General features: G+C 43.8%; 1 protein-coding gene across 1 annotated transcript in view; it reads right to left on the bottom strand.

Annotated features, from left to right (window-relative positions):
* Window positions 1-22379, bottom strand: part of HELB (DNA helicase B) — a 362767-nt gene that overhangs the window by 116589 nt on the left and 223799 nt on the right. Inside the window, exons 6-7 of the mRNA XM_078676353.1 lie at window positions 16661-16802; window positions 4002-4129 (exon numbers count right to left, since the gene is read on the bottom strand). Coding sequence (XP_078532479.1) covers window positions 4002-4129; window positions 16661-16802 — 270 coding nt within the window. The remainder of the gene's footprint in view (window positions 1-4001; window positions 4130-16660; window positions 16803-22379) is intronic.

Genomic DNA, 22379 nt, shown 5'->3' with positions numbered 1-22379 from the left:
TGCTACTACAAAGTTCAGATTAGCTTTAGGTGTTACATGTGTGATGTGGAACCAGATAACAAAGAAGTCTACCCTACCCCATTCCTTTTTTTATATATATATATATATATATATATATATATACATATAGATATATATATATAGATATATATATATATATATATATATATATATATAACAAAAATTAATTAATGTTTTAAGCCCCCCAAAAATAATTCAAAATACATTTCAATTAAAGCAAGACAAGCTGTTACCAGGCAGTCAATTAGAAGAAAAAAATGCAGAATACAAGGAGGAACAAGGGGAGAGCGGTATAAAATCAACTTTAGCTTTACATCCTTAGAAATTACAGAACTATACAAATTCATGAATACATAAATAGATAACTACGAAATTGCATCTTATAAAAATAAAAATAAATCTGAACTAAAGACACATATCGCTAATCCAACCGATGATTTTATAAAGCCCACACTCATTAGAGACCTAAAATGTTGTGTGTGATTTGAAAAAACCCTTATGCAGCCCCACTCCTACTTTTATAGTTGTAGAATTCCAATGTTTATGGAAACAGATTGTATTCTAAACTAAGCATTCAAGAGTTCATCCAGTTGGACATATCACTCCAGATCCTTTCTCCCAATCGTCGTTTCCGCTGACTCCTCAGGGAATACAAGCTAGACTCTAAATTGTAGATCACCAGAAATCTAGCTCTCCACATATCATAGGTCAGAGGCTCAAAAAGATCAAATACCTTCCTTTCCTCAAGGTCCTGTTAATTTGTGCATCATCAATCAATACTAGCGACAGCATTACGGGTGGAAGAGTACACGATAACACTAAAAAATGCCCCCATCCCGCATATCGGGCGTCTTAATTTGAGACATGTGATGGAGACATGTGAAAAATATATGGTGTATTTCATCCTGTTCTGCTCCACACAGAGTACATTTACCATACGCCGTCCCTCCCCATTTATATATCTTTGCTGGGGTATAATACAAATTAAAAATCGTCTTATAATGGTGCGACCTCAAATTTGAAGATAATAAAATCTTCTCTCTGATTTCTATTGATTTCTACAAATATAAACCTTCCTGCTCAAGTCCTAAACTCCTTTTAAGATTCTCGGCCTCCAAATCATCCACTTGAGTTTGTGTGAGCAAATCATATAGACAGCCAATTCTGTATCACATTCTATTAGGCTCAATTAGGGGGATCTTAGTCATCACGCGAAGATCAGTGTTCTTTTAAATCAAAAAATCCAGAATCTGTAAAAACTTTAAAAAAAATCCTCCCCTTAATAATCCAGAAACTTCTTGTAAGTCTAAAAAAGAACTAATCTGTGACTCAACATAGAAATCTCCAAGTATACTAATACCCTTTTGTCTCCATCTTTCCATAAATCTGTTAGGATAAATAAAAGGTAGCAATTGTGAAGCGGCCACAAGAGTATAAAAGCTTATCCTACCAAGCAGTAGTCGTCGTCTGACCTGATTCCAGACCTAACATGCAGTTATTACCACCTTAAACCTAGTTGTTTTGTAATAGCTTGGCTCGACATACTTCAGTAAGCAACCCTTTGCTTCCGCTCCCATCAACATTTGATAAATAGACGGAGCCTCTGCAACATCTATAATGCCCTTCCCTGTTATCCAAATTCTCATATGCTGTAGGACGCAGACCCAATAATAAAATGTGAAATCCACATTTCATAGGTGTTGCCCAACCACCCCCCGTATTCTAGGAAGAGTCATGAATTTCATTGTTCTTTGTGTTTTTTTGTGGCTCAAAATAAAACTAGTACAAAGCGAATCTAATTTTTGGAGCTGGATTTTAGTAAACTCCAAGGGTACTGACCGGAAGATATACAGGACTTTGGCTAGAATATTCATTTTCAAAACATTGCACCTTCCGACCAGTGAAAGATGCAAACATTCAACTCTGTCAAGCAAACTTTTAATCTTACCAATCAGCTGGCACTAGTACCACCACAAATTGATCCAAACAGGATCTAACTCTAATCCCTAAATATTCAGCTTCCTCAACAATCCTTGGATCGTTGAAGATAGCCTGCTTAGTACAAATAATCTGGGGTTTAGCTGCATTTAATTTATAGCCTGAATATAGTCCAAACTGTTTAGCCACCTTCTCAATTTTTGGTACTGCAGTTGCCGGGCCTGCCGGGACAACAGCAAAGTTGTTTGCATATGCAAATGCCCTATATTCTACCTGGCTTTCATAAATAGATTTGATAACAGTATTTTGTTCAAGCATAGCTAAAAATTGATCTATGTTAAGCAAATAGTAAGGGAGAACAAGGGGAACTCTGTCTACTTTCCTTAAAAATCGACAGCGAGTCTGATTCCAGGCCCATAGTCTAAATTTTGGCTGTAGGAGACCTACAAAGAGCCTTTTCAGCGCCTACTAAAATCAGTCCAAGCGGTGCTTATTTCACACTTGCAGGAGTAAATGACATAATAACGCTTCTGATGTGATTGACCGTGCCTCTTCCGGGAATAAACAATGCTGCCTATGTAAAACTAAAGGAATAATGACCCTAGCCTTTCTATTTGCTAACATTTTTGATTAGACTTTTCACAGTTCAACAGGGATATGGGTCTATACGATCCTGTCAAAAGGCAATATTAGCTGATTCCCAGGAGGGAGGGATCTGACCCTGCTGAGCCTTCTTGAATACTAACAGCATATCCTTACATGAATACGAACAGCATATCCTTAGATAATTCTGTAAAAAATGTTTTACAAATTTCCCATGGAAGCTTATCAGGACTGGTGGCCTTACTATAGTTGACAAACTTACAGCTTCTGATAATTCCTCAGAGGTAATGGGGGTATCAAGAAAGGCTTGATCATCTTTGCTTAATTTACTTCTATCCAGATCTTGTAGTAGCCCCTCATACCCCCTACTCAAAGCTACACAATTCTCTGTACATAAGTCTTTATAGAAATCCTTAAACACTTCTAAAATATTTAAGGTGTCTCAACCACTCTCCCACTATGAACTTTAATGGCACGTATACCCCTTTCTGCCTTTTTTTGCCTGATTATTCTCGCTTATAGTTTTCCTGTAGCTTTGCAATACTCAGAACATTCTTTTTTATAAAAATGATATTTCAATCCAACTTCCTTACTGAAATATTGATTTATTTTGGCTTTACAGACCGCTACCTCCTGTGCCTCGCTTATGTCCTGGTTGCTTGGCAATCTCTGTATCAATTTCCCCTGAACTTTACTTAAGTTCCTCATGCAACCCCTGAAGCTCCTTCTTTCTTCCTCTGCTTCTGTAGATATAAACCAAAACTGAATGTCTCCCCTTTGATTACTGCATTTAAAGCATCACATACTCTCTCAATAGGAGCAGAGTCCCTATTAATTTGTAAAAACTGTTCCAACCAACATCTCATATGGCTAACGAGCATTGGATCTAATACCAATTATGGAGACAGATGTTGTCTCTTTTGAAGGTATGCAGCTATTGCAGCGAGATGAAAGCATATGGATGTGTACACTAAATTTGAATGTTGTAAATGCAGTAAATAGCAAATTATGTTCTGAATTGAAGCATCAAGTGGGTTGATTTGGTTGTTATTACAATGTATCTCACTCCTCCGTCATTTTGGCCATGCCCTCTCTACATTTATATATGTAGAATCTACACTGAGTATAAATGATATGATGACTTGGGATCCTTTACAAAAAATCTACTGCATGGAGCAAATATCTGTGCTATTAAATCTGAAGGTTTAGAAAGAGTGAAATAAAAGAGTACTGAAAGAAAAGACAAGTTCCATCAGGCCGATGTCAGAACATGTCCCAGTGGTTATGCCTCTAAGGGCTGCAACGCTCAAAAATCCCATTTTTTAAAACTCTTTGTGTCAAAGTTGGATAGATCAGTCTAATGATTACACAATCATCCATAATACATGATCTACTTAGCTTGCAAAAGCAACAGATGATCATATAGTTCTAAAACTTACCATCGTCATTTCCATCCTCAGGTAAAGAGACCAAAATGAATTTCTTTTCTGAGCTTGGCATTGTGACATCTGACTGCTTCCCTATTTCCACAACAGCATCAAATTCGGCAAACTTTTGCTCCGAGATTCTAAAATGAAAAATATTTTTTTAAATATCCAGCAGTTGGCAGATGTGTCTGTACTCGCTACAATACTTTTTATTGGGAATTGTAGGCACTATATAAATCAATTTAGATGACACTCAGAGTTGCAAAAACATATATTCCAATTTTACTTTTTGTCCAATGTCTTAATATAATTCAAATTTACTGAAAGGAACATAGCAACCACATTCAAGAAGCAGTGTATATCAATATCTACAACAACAAAATATTTCATCTTTTATTTTGCTACTATCACTTGCTTCATTTAATGATAATTCTGTAAATCAATGCAATGCAACCATCAGAAATCGACAGCATGTTATCAGGAGAATGCATTCTTGTTGGGCTACATTACGCCATTCAAGGTTTAGTTCCCCGGACAGATGGTATTGCGTGTAAAGATTTCTCTGATGACAGGCAATTTTGTTAGGATCTCATCGATGCCTTCGAAATCAAAGCTGTGATGTTGTGTGCCACATTAATAACACAATTTGATTATTCACGTCTTAGCCTCAAATGAGCATACAAGAGGGTTTCGGTAGTAGTGCCATCATCTTCTGGAAGGATATGCATCATGTAATGACCAGAATATGGAGAGCTATTTCTGGAAGTGATGGTGACAGTACATAAGTGATTGTTTGTTTTTTTTTCCATTTTTTTACCAACTTGTTTTTGGTGCACTTAGTTACTTTCAGCTTCTTTGTGTGAAATCACTGCAATTAGAAGGCCTCTGCAATGAAGAAATAAGCCATAATTTATTTTAAAAATATGAAAATAAAATTGCAAAATATTTTTTTTTTTAAGCCAAGTTCCACTTTAGCAAACACACCCAAGCATGGACTTAAATAGGCACCAGGAATACCTGCAACAGACCTATGTGGTCAGAATCAACCTGATATTGCTCAGATTTGGGGTTTCAAAAGATAGAACCCTTCCGTGGGTGCCTAAAGATTCCAATCCAGGCTGTAGACTATATCAGTACCATTCAGACTCAATCTTTTTTTTTTTGAAAACCTTTATTTATATACCAGGTGCACACAGCTATTCAGCCGAACATCCCAGAGGCACGGCAGCAGGATTAGAGACCAGAACCATTTCAGCACACAAAGTGATGCACAGGACGAGTGAGGTTAATTTTAAAGTTTACAACAGGATGGTTATCGTTAGAAGAAATAAATTCCAATATAATAACAAAAGGAGCAGAAAACAAGAAAGAAGGGTGGGATCGGTCATAGAGTCTAAATCGTATATCTATCGGCATCTGTAAGGGGGGGGCCACCCAGTATACGCGTGCAATCAAACACTAAGCACACCCGGCCTTCGCCCGTACACGGAGAGGCGTATTGAAAAACAGTCAAGGGCAGAACCCATGGTCAAACTCCGAGAATAAGAAATCAGGTCATGCGTCACACCGATCCCAAAACCAAGAAAGAAGGAAAAGAAACAGAGAGTCCAGTAGAACTAATGGAGAAAAAAGGGCCATAGAAAAAAAAAAAAAAAGAAAAAACAATAATATCCCATCCCCCCTCCCCCCCACCCTGCACCCCTGCCAATGGCTACAGCCTACCCCCCTAGCAGCGTGCCTGTCGCCCAGCATCCAAAAACCCGAAATATAGCGAGAAAAGGGAAATATAAAAAGATGGAAAAAGGAAAGGATAAGAAAAGGAAGAATGACGGAGGAGAAAATCACAGTTGCCCTCGGTTCCTCCACCCCCCCCTGCGGCGCACGGTCCCAGTACTAAGTAGAACAATCACGTAAGCAAGTTATTAAAATAGAGCTCAGGGAAGGCGTCCGACACTGCCCCACCACCCGCAAGCAACAAAATGGCGGATCCCCCGAACTTCACGCACTCACAAAGCAGAGATCCACAGTGGTCTCACCCTTGACCCCTCCGAATGTTCACAATAAGTTCAGCCAATTGCACCAGAACGTATCTAGGAACAATCCAAATTCCTGCCGGCCTGCGGCCCTGCCTAAGGAGTCTGATCAAGCACCGCAATCCGTCATGATCCGCCACCGCCATGAGAATTGCCGTTTCCCAGCCAAAGTACGACCATGTCGATATCAAACTCAGGGCAAAGTCAAAACAGTCGAGTGATGTTTGCAGTAACCGCCAGGTCGCATTAGCCGTAGGCTCAGGAGAAGTAAAGACCACAAGCACATCAGTGGACGGATGCGCCGATAATGGCAGGCGTCTCTCTGAAACAATAGATCCATTAGCACACAGTGTTCCAGGCGACAGTTGCCAGGTTACAACCGGAAGGGAGCCTCGTTCGGTAAGTACCGGGAATAGCGTAGACATAGCAGCCAGCTCAAAGGCACCCGGCAGGTCAGGGTCCCTGTACGATCGGGCAGTGTCAGTGACATCTGCGATCATCCTCTGGCGAGTAGAGGCCATGAAGGATCGCAGCTCCTTAATGGCGGCCATCACGGTCCTCAAAGACGGTTCTTCATTACCCCGCACCGCCTCCACGCAGTCAGCTCCAGACATTCGAGTGCACTTCGGAGCGCCCGATTCCTCAGGGGACCGAAGTGCGGGTCGGGCAGGCGGGGATTGGAGGCTCACTTACGATCAATGACGGGGCTCCTCGGGAGGGGGCACCAGCCCGGCGAGGGGGCCAGCCGCCGGGAAGGAGACCCCCGACCTCCCAGTCACCCCCAGGACATGTACACCTCCACAGTGTGCACAGGACCGCAGGCACCTCACCAACATAGGGATGCGAAACACTCCAGGTCAAACATCCGGACCACCTGTGGGGCACCCAACCACAGCCGCCGTCCAGAAACCCGGCTGGGTCAGTAATCAAGGACCCGGCTTACAGGCAACTCTGGGCCAAAATCTTTCACACGGCACCATTCCGCCGAACCGGGTGGGAAAGTTCGCGAGACCACACCGCCAGTATCAGCAAGGATTACCCTGTACGGGGGTGAGGCACGAATGCAGGATAAATATCAGGATTTTCTTCCGACAGGCGGAGGTCAACGGAGCCGAGAGCCTATGCAGCCATCTTCGTTCGTCGCCAGGCTCCTCCCCAGACTCAATCTTAAATCTGTTATGCACATGATGAGAATTTAAACTGAAAATAAGTTTTCTTCTCAAACCTCATATTAGTTATTATTCACACCCGTCGCCTAGCCTTAAACATTAATTGCATACTTGGGAGTAAAGGGTGCCCATCGACCTTGGTTTGATCCCTTCCTGTCGTAGGCAATAGTACCACTCACACAAGTGGCACAGCATTTTTATCAGCACAAGTGGGGTAACGCTAGGAGGTAGGATTTTTGTGGATTCCTGCTGATTTCGGGTATTTCCATTACATAAATGTAAAGAAAATGCGGGATTTCAGACATAGTTTGAGGTTTGCAGGGCATTGTGGGTAAGAAAACCTCATGGGATCCATGCAAGGCACACAACCGTGGGATCCCCTGGTTGTCTAATTTTCAAAACTGTCTGTGCTTCAAAGGTTGCCATGATGGCAGCCGAGCACAGCCATAAATCCCGCAGCTACCCCTATCTCTGATTTCTCCATGTAGCATTTTAGGGCCTTTTGTGTTAAGGTCTCTTGGCCAACCCACACAAGTTAGTTACCAATGGTCATAAGACGACTTGTGGAAATGCTGGGTGGTAGGAAATGTGTGGTTCCCTACAGATTCCAGAAGTTTTCCTCACAGACATGTGAAGAAAGTGTATGTTTTCAGTCAAAGTTTGAGGGTATTGTGGGTAAGAAAAAGTTGTGAGATCCATGAGAAGCACACCACTCTAGATTCCCCTGCTTGTCTAGTTTTCAGAACTGTCTACATCTGGTAGGTTTTCCGAGGTGGCAGACTACCCAAGCCCAACAAGTGCAGCTATACACAATTGGAAGTGGGACGATATTTGGACTTAGTCACATTTTCCTGGCCCATATGGAAAAGCAACACCCAAGGGAATCAAATGTTTCCTCATTTGTCACTGGGTTGGGATTTCTTAGTGCACAGGGGAGGACTTAAGGGTGAGGGTGGGGCAGATGTTAGGATGGGGCAGAATCATCTCATGATTGTATTAAAAAAATATATTCCGGCAATACAATGGGATTTGTGGCCACCAGGGGCAAATTGAGGCAAACCTCCTGTCTGCCCTGAATGGGAGGGGGGATCAGTGGGGGTGAGACTAGTTTGATCCATTTCTGGGGGTGTGGGTGTGGCCAATGGTAAAATCCCTCACATAGTGGGGGGAAATTTGGGCAATCTCCACAGTTAGGACGAAACTCCTACTTGTCCCAGGGAGGGCAGATAGACACCATTGCCCTTTTTGGGAAGAAGGTATCTTCTGATGCCAGGATAAGTAGCACCCTCCTTAGCTTGTTTTGGCTCAGTTTTGAAATGCCTGGTGTTTAGTGGCCCTTCTGACCCCTTCCCCCAGAGTGATTGGGAGTGAATACCCTTAACCAGCTCTGCATGCCAAGAACAGATGCATACTGGGTAAGTAGCATTTTATGTTCGAGGCATGTGAGCTGTAGATCACATGCTTTGCATAGACTACGCAATTGACAACAATGTCTCAACTGGATTCAATGAGGAAGGCAGATACATATGTATGTACACAACATTACAAGGTAGAAGCAAGAAGGAGAGACTCCCAGTATTTTTTCAAATGTGCTCATGGCATCATATATTTAAATTCAAAGTTTAAGACACAACAGTTATATCAGCACTGTGGGCATAAATTGCGAAGGCAACCCAAAGGAACTTTGTGCACGTTGTGCTCGTGATACAATGAGTGACAGCACAAGTGGAAAGACAGCGAAGGATGCAAGGTGAAAAAATATATCTATATACAAGAATCAATGGTTCTTTTCAATGATTAGAAAATATATAAAGTTTTATGAACCAAGGTTGAATGTGCACCGTGAGTAGTGCTGTATAGTTGGTCGATGGCGTTTCAATCCTATTTAGTCAGGATCATCTTCAGGACCGGGTTGCCAAATTTTTGGGTGCTGTATAGAGAAAAGGCAGAGTTGAGGGAGGGAACGGGGAAGGGAAGTAGCGCAGGGGAAGGGAAGTAGCGCAGGGGCAGGGAAGGGGATGAGGTAGGAGGTGGGGAGCCTACCTATACGGTGACAAGGAGAGGCTGGCAGGTAAGTATACAGCAGGGTCATAGGATCCGCGTGGTAAAAATTTGGTAACCCGGTAACAACTCGCTCGCCACAGGCTCTGTCCCGGATTCTTTCAAACAGGCAGTTGTAGTCCCCATACTTAAAAAGCCTGGTGCTGATCCCTCTGTCCTGAGTAATTATCGGCCGATCTCCCTTCTCCCCTACTTGGGGAAAATTCTGGAGACCTATGTTACCCGTTGCCTCAGCGCATTCATTGAGGGGTCTTCTTTTTTAGATAACCAGCAAGCCGGTTTTAGACCGGCTCACTCTACTGAAGCTGTCATCGTGGCCGTAATGGATGTGCTGAGGCAAGGCGCCGTTAAGAACTTGGCCCAGGCACTTGTTCTACTAGATCTGTCGGCTGCTTTTGACACGGTCGATCATGCTATCTTGATCGACCGTGTCAATAATGCAGGCATTCAGGGCATGGCTCTAACTTGGATCAGGTCTTTTCTGCACAAGCGCTCCCAGTCAGTTCATCTGTCCACCTTTTCAGCCAGTTACTCTTTTCTTTCCTGTGGTGTCCCTCAAGGCTCTGCTCTTTCGCCCCTTTTTTTTAATCTTTACATGCAACCTCTCATAGTTTCTCTCCGCCATACCCCTGTTACTATTTTTAATTATGCGGATGATTTACAGTTGATTTTTCCTGTTGATCCCTCTCCCTCCTCCTGTGCTAATTTCCAATCTATCATGCTTGCCATCTCTGAGTGGATGCATTTTAGCCAGCTGAAGCTTAATCCCAACAAGACAGAGTTAGTATTGATAGGAGGGTCAGCTAACCCCTGGAGCTCTAGTTTTTGGCCCCCCTCTCTTGGCCCTCCGCCTTGCCCCGTCAACTCGGTGAAGAGCCTTGGTGTGATTATATCCAGTGACTTATCTATGAGGCCCCAAATTAATGCTGTTACATCTTCCTGCTTTTTCCATCTACGCAGGATCTGCAAAATCCGTAGGTTCCTTACTACTGAGGCTCTCATACTTGTCATCATGCCTCTTGTCACCTCCCGTATTGACTATGCTAACTCCCTCTATGTTGGGATTCCTGCTTACCATCTCCATCGGCTTCAGCTGGTACAAAATCAGGCGGCCAGACTGGTCTTCCAACAGCCCAAATGCCAACATGTCTCGCCCCTGTTGAGGAGACTGCACTGGCTTCCAGTGGCTTCTTGCTGCATCTTTAATTTGGGCTGTACTGTCTTTAAGGCCCTCCTTGCCTTTGCCCCGGCTTTCACCTCCTCCAGCCTTAAGCGTCACATCCCCTCAAGAAATCTCCGGTCCACCGCCCACAACCTTCTAACTGTCCCCAGGTATAAACGCAAAAAGCATGGAGGCGCGTGCTTTTCCTTTCTTGCCCCCTCACTGTGGAACTCCCTTCTGATTTCACTTCGACTCTGTCCCAATTATACCTGGTTTCGCAAACTACTTCTTTTTCAATTAGCTTATGAGTAATCCTGTTGTTTTTGCCCTTCCGCTATTGTTTATGAGCGCCATTAAACCGTCTGGTGACCGTGCGCGGTAAAAATGATTTTAACATAACATAACAGGTTGAATTAGAATAAAGGCTTGGACCTCGGGTTTAAACCCAGAAATTCCAAGCCAAGCGTGTCTGCGTACCAATACGCTGTTTTTGACTGCACGAGCTGCGGTGTCAGCTGCATCGAAAGCGCACTTAATAGATCTATTGGAAATTAATTTCCCCTCTTGAATTAGATCCTTAGCTTTAGTTTTATGTTCGTCAGGTAAAAACTGAATTAATTTTTCTAGCTCATCATAATAAGCTCTGTCATAGCGAGCTAGAAGAGCTTGTGTATTCGCAATTCGCCAGTGATTGGCTGCTTGCGCCGCTATTCTTTTGTCAGAGGCATCTATCAATTTAGACTCCTTATCAGGAGGAGGGGCATCTCCTGTGGTTTGCGAGTTCGCTTTTTTGCGAGCATTAGAGACTACCAGGGAGTCTAATGGAATTTGACCCTTGATGTAGGTGGGATAAGTAGGTGCTGGTGTGAATTTTTTATCTACTCTGGGTGTGAGAATCCTTGCCCGCACAGGGACTTTAAAAATCTTACCTGCATGCTTAAGCATTACCTTGAGCATAAGCAGTGTTTGTGTTGATCTTTGAGAGGAACTCAAGGTCTCAAATAGAAAGTCCTCTTCACGAGCCTCCTTAGGTTATTCTACCCCCTGGTATTTAGCAGTCCTATTATGTAGCTTTATCTACCCTATGTTATCATCAGGTGGGGCGGGTCTGGAGGGGTATTGATTCGTATCGTTATCAGTGTTGGGATCTGTATTATAATCCTCCCAGAAGTCATTAACAATGTCCTGTGGCCTATCTTCATCCCCATCCTCTTCATCTTGTAGATCAGGTGATTGTGGTTGTGGGGAATCTGTGGGTGTAACGAGTAAATTTGGGTCAATGGGTGAAGGAGGTGTAATAAGAGGAGGAGAAGGATTAGTACCCACATTCTTGCGTTTCAGAGGAATGTGGTAGTCCTCTTGTAAGCCCATTATCCTTTTCTCTGACAATTTTGCATGAATATGCCCAGTATCTGGATGAATAACCAATTCCTTTAGGATCCGTATTAACAGGCGGAACGTCGGTATGAGGCTCTTTGCCGTATTTTTCTGCGTCGAAGATTTCGGCTCCGAAGGTTTATTTTTCGGTAAGGAAGGGATGGTCACGACAACATGTTTGGATTTCGATGCCGAAGGCTTCGATTGGGTACCCAAAAGGGGCCGTCTCGATCCCGAGCCGGAAGGTTTTGATTTATGTTTCAGTGCCGGGCCGGCGAGCGGGGCATCTGAAACTTTTTCTCGGTGCCGACCTTGGCCCGAGGGCAGAGGAAGGACCGGAACCTTTTTCTTCTGTTAGTATTGGGGCAGGAGAGTGTCAGTACTTACTATACGCTGACCCGGTGTCATGTGCTCTTCCGCGTCGGAGTCGGCTACGGACACTGAGATGTGTTCCCCACTCTTCTTCAGCTCCTTGTGTGTGGTATTCTTTCTTGTCGGTATCTTCTACGAAGATGTCCGGTGCGGACCCGCTTTGCTGATGCATTTCGTGACGTCAAGCCCGACGGTCACGGAGTGTCATCTTAGATCGAAACGATCGGAATGCGTCGGAGTCTTGTTAGTTATGCTCTGAGAATAGACACAAGATGCAAGTCTGAGCACGCAAACTTAGTGCAACACCCGGGACATAATTTAAATGAAGTCCGTTCCAACGACTGCTAGCGGGCCCGACGTGGGTATGCCCAACGGCCCTCCCAGAATCTTCCAATCAAAGACCTTGAGTCGAAACGATATGCGTAGAATGGGAAACTCGATCGACAAACAATACCGTTGAGGGTAGTGGATTGCGCACTTAGGGTAACCCGAGAAACTGTGTTGAACCGGAGCGCCACAATTCACGTCCGAACCCGATGGCGGAAAAAAACAATCTAACAATGGAGTCATTGCCCATGCGCACTATTACCGAAAGGAGGAGTCACCTACCTCGTGACTGGAAAAGACGTCTACGAAGGAAAACAAAGTGTAAACATCCAGACCCAACACTAGATGGCAGTATATGCAAAGAATGTGATCTACAGCTCATATGCCTCAAACATATTGTTTTTGACCCTGGGGTCCAGTGGGCTTTGTGCCCCTGTGGGACCAGATCAGGGGTAATTACTCCCATCTGCTCCCCTGGGGTGGCAGAAAGACTGTCCTTCTCTTGAGATGGGGGCATGACCATGCCCATAGAGGACAGCCATTACCCCTATATTTTAATTTTTGGAAAACGACATTCCCTGGCATCTCTGTTTTTTCTGGGGTGGAAGTATGGCCATGCCCATAGTGGGCATACCCCACTCAATACTTTAACAATTGACCTTTGTGTCTAGAACGTTTTCTGCTCCCCTAGGGGCAGAATGGGGTTATTAACCCCATATGCCCCCCTCTTGGGCAGAAAAACGTTCCTCTTGTAGAGGGTTGGGGCATTGGCATGCCAAATGATGGGCAGACCCAACCATATATATATATATTTTTTCAAAGGGTGTTCTCTGGTGTCTAGGGGCCCCCTGCCCCCAGGTGTGGGGATGAGACTGGGGCAGTCACTCCTATCTGCCTTCTGGGGGGACCCGAAAGACTGTCACCTTATTTTGTTTGGTGTGGGGCATGGCCATGCCCATAGTGGGCAGCCCTCACCCCTATATTAATATTTTTAATTGACTCTGCTGTTTAGTGGGCTTTTTTGCCCACCCCCTCTCCAAGAGAGGGCAAATTGAGGGCAACCACCCCCTCTGTTTCCCACGGGGACGGAGGGCAGAAAAACTATATTTTTAAATCTTGACTTGCTTGGCGGAGCACAAGCCCATGCCTAAGGGGGCGCTCCCCATATTTCTGGTGCCTAGTGGTCGATCCCTGCTTGGAGATCACTCTCCTGTGCTGATCCTCAAGTAAGGATCCACTGAGCAGAGGTACCATTGGATAGGGGAGATTCTACCCTTTCCAACAATACCTCTCCCAGGAGAATATGTGCTCAGGCGCGGAGATATGCCCTTGAGAACTGATTCAGTGAAAGTATAGCAAGCTTATCGGCTCGTTTTACTTTTATTTTTAATGTAATGATGTCAGCGCGCCCTGTGCACTGAACGTCATTACAGAAAACCAAAAACTAAAAAAATACTCTGGCTGCTCGGGAACTCTTCCCAAGGTAAAAATAAAATAACTGACTCACTCTGTGCAGAGCACCAAAGGGGCCTTTATATACCTCCCCAGTGTCGACCAATGGCCGACAGGTGCACTGGGTAGGCAGTGCAGGTGTTGGCCAATGGCCAAAATCCCCACTCAAAGGGTTAAAAAGTATATGAGAAAACAGGAGAATCAGTGCACATAAGTTGTGATCAGGGGCCAAGAGTTTTCAGCATTGGCTGCCAAGGACTAGAACAGTCCGCCTCCGAACATAAGTGCCATGTCCACTCTTCTGCTTTTTAAACTGCTCAAAACGCAACGATACATTATCTCTTTACTATAAATCCCTGCTTAGGTAACAGCGTAATTAGTTAAAAACCCAACTCAAAATCAAATCAGGGGCTTCAAAGCAAGTAAACTGGTAGCATGTTAATGTCTGATTTATTTCACATCTTCAACCAGTTAGGAGTCTGGTTTTAATATCAGGCATAGAGAGTCTTTGTTGAAAATAGCACCAAAAACGGAATTGAGAAATTATTTTTTCCAGTACATTTTAATTTAAATTCCTCCAGAGGATTGTAGACGAATCAGGGCAACTTCTATCGAAGGATGACCACAAGAAGTGTCAGCAGTGTGCCACAAAAATGTAGACATTACCAATACATGAATCAGCTTAGTCATACAACCAAACAGTTCTTCTTAAGAGCTCACTCCAAACCTTGTAAGGTACAACGGTTTGACCATGCTTTAGAAATGCATATAATAATGTTAATTTGGCACATGAGATAGATCTTTGCGTGAAGCACTACCTTTGGAAATACATACATCATTTACAACCTTACCCAGGAAGGCAGTCATATTTGGCATGAACTGTTCCCAACCATCTTTCATGGAAGTTCATTCTACACATGTAACAATGCTAAAAGAGCATTAGGCTTACGGCAGGAGGAGCCAAATGGCTTGCTCAAAGATACAGCAGGCAAGGTAAGCGTTATACCATCGACCAGATGTCATTCTCTGTCGAGATCATGAGTACTCGCAAACATTTTGCAGGGGGGGCAAAAAGTGTGCTCCTTGCTGTATGCTGTTGTGGGCAGAAGGAAAATGTGAACGACAGTTTAACAGAGCAATGGATAAAGCCGGCTGACCAGAAGCCTCTGTATATGTATATCATGATTCATTTTTTCTGAAAAAAATTGTATGCCGTGCAGCTAAAGTTGTCTCAAAGGTCAAATCAAAAAAAGAAGTAAACACTATATAATAAACTAGCAGCCCGCCCCAGCGTTGCCCGGGGCAGAAGGGGGCTGGGGGCAACATTTCAGGCTTGCGTGCACTCATGGCTCCCGCCCGTCCCTCCGCCCGTCCCTCTGTGCGCACCCGCGGCTCTTGGCTGCTTCACTTACCTCACCCGCCGGCGTTGCCCGGGGCAGAAGGGGGCTGGGGGCAGCATTTCAGGCTTGTGTGCACTCATGGCTCCCGCCCGTCCCTCGGTGCGCACCCGCGGCTCTTGGCTGCTTCACTTACCTCACCCGCCGCTCCTACCCGCGCTGCTGATTTTACCGCTCCACTGCTCCTCCGCTTCTCGCTGCTCCTCACCACTTGACCGCCGCTCGCCGCTCCTCCCCGCGCTCATGTCCTCCGCTCTTCCTGTTGCTTCTGCTCGCCGCTCCTTCCCGCGCTCCCGATGTCATCACGCAGACGTCGCGGCCGGCGCTACTTGCAAGGCACTACTTTATTTTTATTTTTACAACAACGTATATTTTTTATTTTTATATAGCCTATGTCCTTCTGCTTGCCCTGAAGTTTTCAAATATGTCTTGGGTGTTTGGATTGGTGGTGTACTTTTCGAGTTTACCTGGCTCAAAGGATACAGTTCTCTCTTTATAATAGTAGTATAGATTGATTTCGTGTTATTAGATACACACTATGTTTCATCTCTGTCCACCCTTCTGTACCTGACAAAGATTTTTACCTCTGCAATTTGATGGCAACTGTTCTTTTTTAAATTATACAGCGTGGCACAACTGATGGTGCTTGGATGATTATTTAACATGCAAAATAACTCAATAGAATGACAACTCTCAATTGAAAGAACACATTTTGGCACGCGAAGTCAGTCGGAATGCATGGTATATTTAATGTGCTCTTTAGGGAAGGCACCCAATGTGTTGCCCTGTCTTTCGGAAACCCTTATTAGAGTTACAGAAGAATCTGATAGTGATATGTCGAAAGTCATCTTCGAATGTGAAAAGGTTTGACTTGACAATGTAATTAAAAGTTGTTGCCATTTTTTCCATTTTTGAGGGACAAGACAGTAGAAATAAAGGGGGGTGCCTTAACGCTACACCACTAAGAGCAAACGAGAAGGGTTATCAGTATATAACTGTATTAGGGTACGTGTCATTACCTACAGACACAAAATCAAGTTAATAAATCATTCCTTGAACTTGAGAAAAGCCAGCATAGGCCACAAAATGAATGCCTAACGTCAACATGAAATAGTATTATGTGACATTACATTAAATACATAGAGTTGCCTCTCGCCGTGCAAGACAAAACCCATATCCATATGGTTGCATTATTGCTTACGTTTATTACAGCAGTTATATGGCAAATTCAGCATAATTGTTAAAACTTTCATTGCCGAGGTCAGGCAGCACAACACATGCATATAATAATCCACTTCTGGGATAAGCAGCGCAGTCCCACCTTGTGGCATTGTCTACAATGAGTTGAGACTCTGCTCTGTGGTTGGTTCGGAGTTCTATCGCCCAGTGAATGTCTTTCGCGCTCTGAAACACATCCGCGAGCATATTACCAGGATCAATGCTAGGTAATTGTCGAACATCACCTTTGAGAAGAGAAAACATGTACGTTAGAAAAGCACCTCTAGAAACCTAGGTGAAACTGTAACATGTCAAATAGGAACTCATCTTACTACAACGTTTACAGCAGATTTACTACCCCATATAGGGCAGGCCAAAAAACGAAATACAACAGGCAACGTTGACATTCAAGCCATTGCTATAAACATATAAATAAAATGTCAGACTCAGAAACATCTCATGATACATAGAAGAAACCCCACCATGCAGTGTACCAGGAAAAGATGACTGAATAGAATGTGAACCAGAGTAAATAATGAAAAGCTTATATGTTAATTATCTGATTTGTATTTTACAAAATGCCAGCAATAAATTCACACCCAGACCTAGTGGGCTTTAACTGGCTCAATAGTCTTGTTTTCTTCATTTAGAGGAGAGTCTTTATCTGTTTTGAGATGAAGGCAAGGCTAAGTGTGTGTATGTATATATATATATATATATATATATATATATATATATATATATATATATATATATATATATATATATATATATATATATATATATATATATATATATATATATATATATATATATATATTACAGAATTTAGACATGATTGGTAAAGGTTTATGACCGAAACAACATTTATGAAAGGTTTAACAGAACAAATACATACATAAATCAAACACTGGAAAAGCTAACAGATCTGTACTGGAACAATGGTTAATTGTTTGCACTTTTATTGCAAAAAAAGAAGAAGAAAATAAACTATTCCACTGCTAAATGTGACAGCCAATTGCTTCCAAAAGAATTTTTTTAATTACATAAAATAACAATTGCATATCATTTTAATAAAACAACACAAGTGTTCCTAGCAGGCAGGTGTATATTGAACAAGTACGGAAAATATGAATCTTACTGATGCAAAGGAAGTATTGGCATTTGTATTATGGGAACCGAGGATATAGTTTAAACACATCAGAACTAAAAATGTAAAAAAGGAAAAATAATGGAAAGAAAAAACCACAAGTCAAGTAAAGTATAGATCTACCCGCACTGGCACTGAAGTGCACGTCTTTTCAGGCAGATGTGCACATATGATGGAGTAAAATGCTGGCACTCACAGTGTTGCAAGAGAGTCAATGGCTGAAGAGTATCTCGTTGTAGTATGCTGTGGTGCGTGCAAGCTAAATGTGAATACCAGAACAGACCGCTGAATGAAGAGGGCGGACTTAAAGCCTCTCTGTATATATTAATATATGCATTTTTCATTTATTATGTTCTTAATTGCATGAGTCTATCAACACGACTAGACAGACCTAAAAATAACCAGTTCTTCTTTGATATACATTTAAGGACACTCTCCAGTACCTTTAATGACTGCTAAAGATTACACAAATATGCTGTTAATTGAAACGGTCTAGTTAGCAAATCAACATTTAGGCTCACAAGGAAAAGGGAAAAACAAACTTAAAGCACTACAAAAATTCAGCAAAGAGTACAGGAAACAGGCACTCAACTAGCAGCTTAGGAACATGCGCAATACACTGGGCAGAAAAGAAATTTCCTGGTAAGGACTTTATCAACATGAACACACACTACAGTTCAGGAAAACAAGTAAACAAGTTTCAGCAAAGCACAGTACAAACAAGTGCAAACATACAAACGTTTTCCAACCACAACTGAGAACGGCGAATGGAAATATTACACATCACAATAAACAGAGGGACATCTGGCCAATGAAGCATAAAAAGGTTGGGATCTTTATTAAAAAAACACAACAGACATTATAGCTCAATAAAAGGAAATGAAAATAATCTGCAAAGAAAAAAAACAAAAGACAGTCAAACAATAGAGAGATTAATGGACAGTATCCCACTGGAAAGAAAAACCTAGAAGTGCAAAACTGTACTTTTCTTTTCAAAAGGGGACCACCAAAGTACCTAGGAGAATGGCACTATGGTCCTGGCTTTCTGTCGATAAAGCTTCATGGCGGCCGAAAGGATATTTGAGTGGATGGCAGCAAAATTGAAAAGGAGCTCAAAATTTCAGGAATTTTATTTTGGGGTGCTCTCCTACAATGACATACATATTTTTGAACTGGAAAATTACTGGTGCCTCAAATTACTACTTTATTTATTATGGTTGTGCTGCTCTCCTCAAGGTGCTTGCCTTTTTGTTTAGACGTTTATGAAAAGCACTTGGGCTTAATGGGTCACACTCTTTTCTCCACATATATTATAAAAGAAGGGATCTAAAAATATATTTCTGGGCACTATCACGGTCTCTAAAGTAGTTTAAGGCTAGTCTTTGGAGCTCAGATCACGTTTAAATGAAATAAAGTCTCCTTTTCAACATACCCACAATTTTAGATTTATTAGCAAGTGCTTGGGCTGAGTCTTAGAGCGCTTTTCTCTACACCAGGCAAGAGTTTGGCAAGCTAGCACTGGCTTAGCATATTCACAAGATCTTCTTTAGCATATTCACAAGATCTTCTTTTACACGTTAAGAGGTTTAGAAAGTTTTTTGTTTCAATGTCACATATATGTATTATTAAAAGTAGTCAGCTATGTTTTTCTTCTTAAGTATAACAAAGATAGCAGGACATCTGTCAAAGACCACTCTAGTCTATGCATCTAATAATATACTTTGTTCTGTAATATACTGACTGAATTGTACATCTTTTTCTGGTTTCGGTACTTCTCATCACCTTCATCAACAGGCTAAGCTTGTTATCTCATCTCTCCGGATGGGCAGCTAAACTAAAATTAACTAGCTTCAACTCATCTGCACGTCTCATTCTTTCAAGTAGTCTCCCTCTCTAAAGAGAACTCATTTGGTTTTAGAAAACATGGAAGTAATAGCAGCTCTCAAACTGGGACCGATGAGGAAACATCTTCCTCATTTAACGCCGCAACGTTCCTTGTTTCAAAGTCATAGAATAACTTAAGTAACTACTAACAAGAAGCCTTCAAAAGATCCTGCTTCAACAGTCAAATCTATTCCTGTTATTTCTATTGAACTGTTCTAGGTGGAGATTAGAACACAGAGACCATTTATAGAAAGGACCGAATAAGTGCTTACACACTCTAATTGACAAATGGTCTCACATGGACATACAAATGAGGAAGGCTGAGCAATAAGTGAACTACTTATAAGATTCAATGATAAAAATTAAACACTTGTACTTTAACTTCTAAAAATAAATAAACAGGGGGGTGTGGCTAGCAGCCAAAGGGAATGTCTGCAGGCTAAAGCGGCTTTGGAGTCCTCGCCGTTTTTCCTTTTAATTAATCGTTAAAAAGTCCTGCTTACTCACCCCAAGTGGAGAGGGACCTGGCCCTAGTGTCCTGGGGCGCCAGCTGGGAGGGAATATCCGCCTCCGGCGGTGGATGATCAACGAGACAGGTCCAGCGGGATAGGAACCCTGCAACAACATGGCGGCACACCCTCGCTCCGCTGTATGATGGAGAGGTGGAGTAGAGGGCTGCTCGGCAATAATTACTGGTGGGGCCAACCAGCCACAGCGGTCGAACCTGGCGGCGGCGAATGAGCTGTGATTTGTGCCTGAGTGAGCGGTCTGGAGATCCCGCTGTTCCCCTACAGCGGGTGGGCCCACACGCTGCCGGACGCGCTCGTCCTCGACTGCCAATAGCAGCAACGAGGCTCCAGATCTGCTAGAGCGGTAGGCCGTGACTCCGGATTACCGCAACTGGAGGCGGAAATGGCTTTATGACTGTGGTGCTACATGCTGATCTCCATATTGGACCCCAAGGCAGACCGGCGCGGCGTGCTGAGGCAGAGATGGCTGCCGCCCTACCTTAGGCCCCGGCTTCTGAAGCCCAGCGGGCCGCAGCCTCGGATTGTCAGCGTCAGCAGTGGGCGTACATCGGTGGGTGGAGCTGCAGACGGCCGGTACGACTCGCCAGCCCCACGTGTAACCCTGAAGAGCCGGTATGGACACTGGCCTGATTCTGCGGGCGAGAAGGAGTGGCATGCCTGCTTGGTGATCGGAGCCACCAGACGCATTGTAGAGCCTCAGGAGGACTAACCGGCCGGTGCTGGGAGTGGTGGCAGGTGTCTGGCAGGTTAACAGGTCTCGAGGTGGTCGCGGTATATCCCAAGACACTCCACACACTAGGTAGGTGGTGCTCAAACATGATGATTCCGCTGCGCAAGGAGCGCCTGCATCAAGAAAAACAGGGCACAGACCTTGTTTGCGCCATATTTGTTTGCTCCCCGTTCTTCAGCCATATCTCCCACGTAAACTGAACAATCATTGGTGATAGCGGAAGGCAGAGACACCACATAGTGCGCCGTCTGGCCTAGTGCCCATGGAGAGCCTGTGGCTGCTCGGCTCGCCGCACTGTTCTTCGTTCCTGTATCCTGAACCTTGGGGGGTCAGTATGCCAGGAAACCCATTACGACGCCGGGGAGTATTACCTTCCCCCTGGGCAGGCAGCGGCGAGTACTGGGACTGCTCCTGCGACAATCTGCCACAGGTGGGCTACTGCAAAACTCATCATGGCGACCGATGAGTTTTGCAGTTTTGGCGACCATGAAGTTTGCATGGTCGAACTCTGCGGAGGAGAAGGAGGTCGCGTCACAGGCAGTCTCGGAAAATCAGCAGAACCCACTGCAGCAGCAGGAGTTAACATTATAAGACATCATGACGGCCATTATGGGAGTATGAAACTCTTTGGAGTCTCGGATTGATACCGTAAATATTGAAGTCTCCCTCATCAGAGCAGATCTCATGTTGGTATTAACTAAGAACACTGATGTGCTAAAACAACAAGTGACTCAACTGCAGGATCAACAGCTTAAACTTGAGAGACAGCTAGACGACTATGAAAGTCAGGCGCGTCGAAACAATATACGAATCCTGGTTGTCCCGGAGTGCTAGGAAGGATCTGCAGTATATTTATTTGTCGAGGACCTAATCCTGAAACAACTACGGCCACAGACATTCTCTATTTTTCCATTGAACGCACTCATCGCGTCCCCAGAGGCAGGCCTAAACCAGTAGCCCCTCCGAGGCCGATTATCACGTGGTTTTCAATTTTAGGGATCAGGACACTATACTCCAAACTGCACGTGCGAACCCGCCACTTAAATTGGAGGACAGTGCAATTACTTTCTTTCCAGACCTCACCACGAAAGTCCAAGCTCAGAGTCGCAGTTTTGTGGCAGTCAAACGGGCGCTGAGAGACAAGGAGGTGACTGTTTCCTGCCAAACTCCGGGTGGAATCAGAGGGAAAGGCTTGGTTCTTTTCCTCCCCGGTGGACGCATGGGAATGGTTGGAAGGGTGACGCCGAGTGGAGAAGCCCAACAGAGACCGGAACGGAGGTCCTCGGACGACCACATCTGAGCCTGGTGCAGGACAACGTGGCGACAGGACCAGCAAGGATAAAGAGATAGACCCTGCGTCGCACAGCAGAGTCAAGGGTGCTTCGGGGTCCAGTTGACACGCATTGGTCATCAGCAGGTGGCTCTGAGGTGGGGTGGGAATATAAATTGAAGGCTAAGAAGTATCCTTCCTAAATTGGGTCTGCTTGAATGGCTCTGATCTACATACCCGGGACTACATATTCTGTCT

Source organism: Lissotriton helveticus, chromosome 1_1 (genome assembly GCF_964261635.1).
Source record: "Lissotriton helveticus chromosome 1_1, aLisHel1.1, whole genome shotgun sequence".
NCBI classification, from domain to species: Eukaryota; Metazoa; Chordata; class Amphibia; order Caudata; family Salamandridae; genus Lissotriton; species Lissotriton helveticus.
The sequence above is the reverse complement of the archived record's forward strand: the minus strand, read 5'-3'. Positions and strand labels throughout refer to the sequence as shown.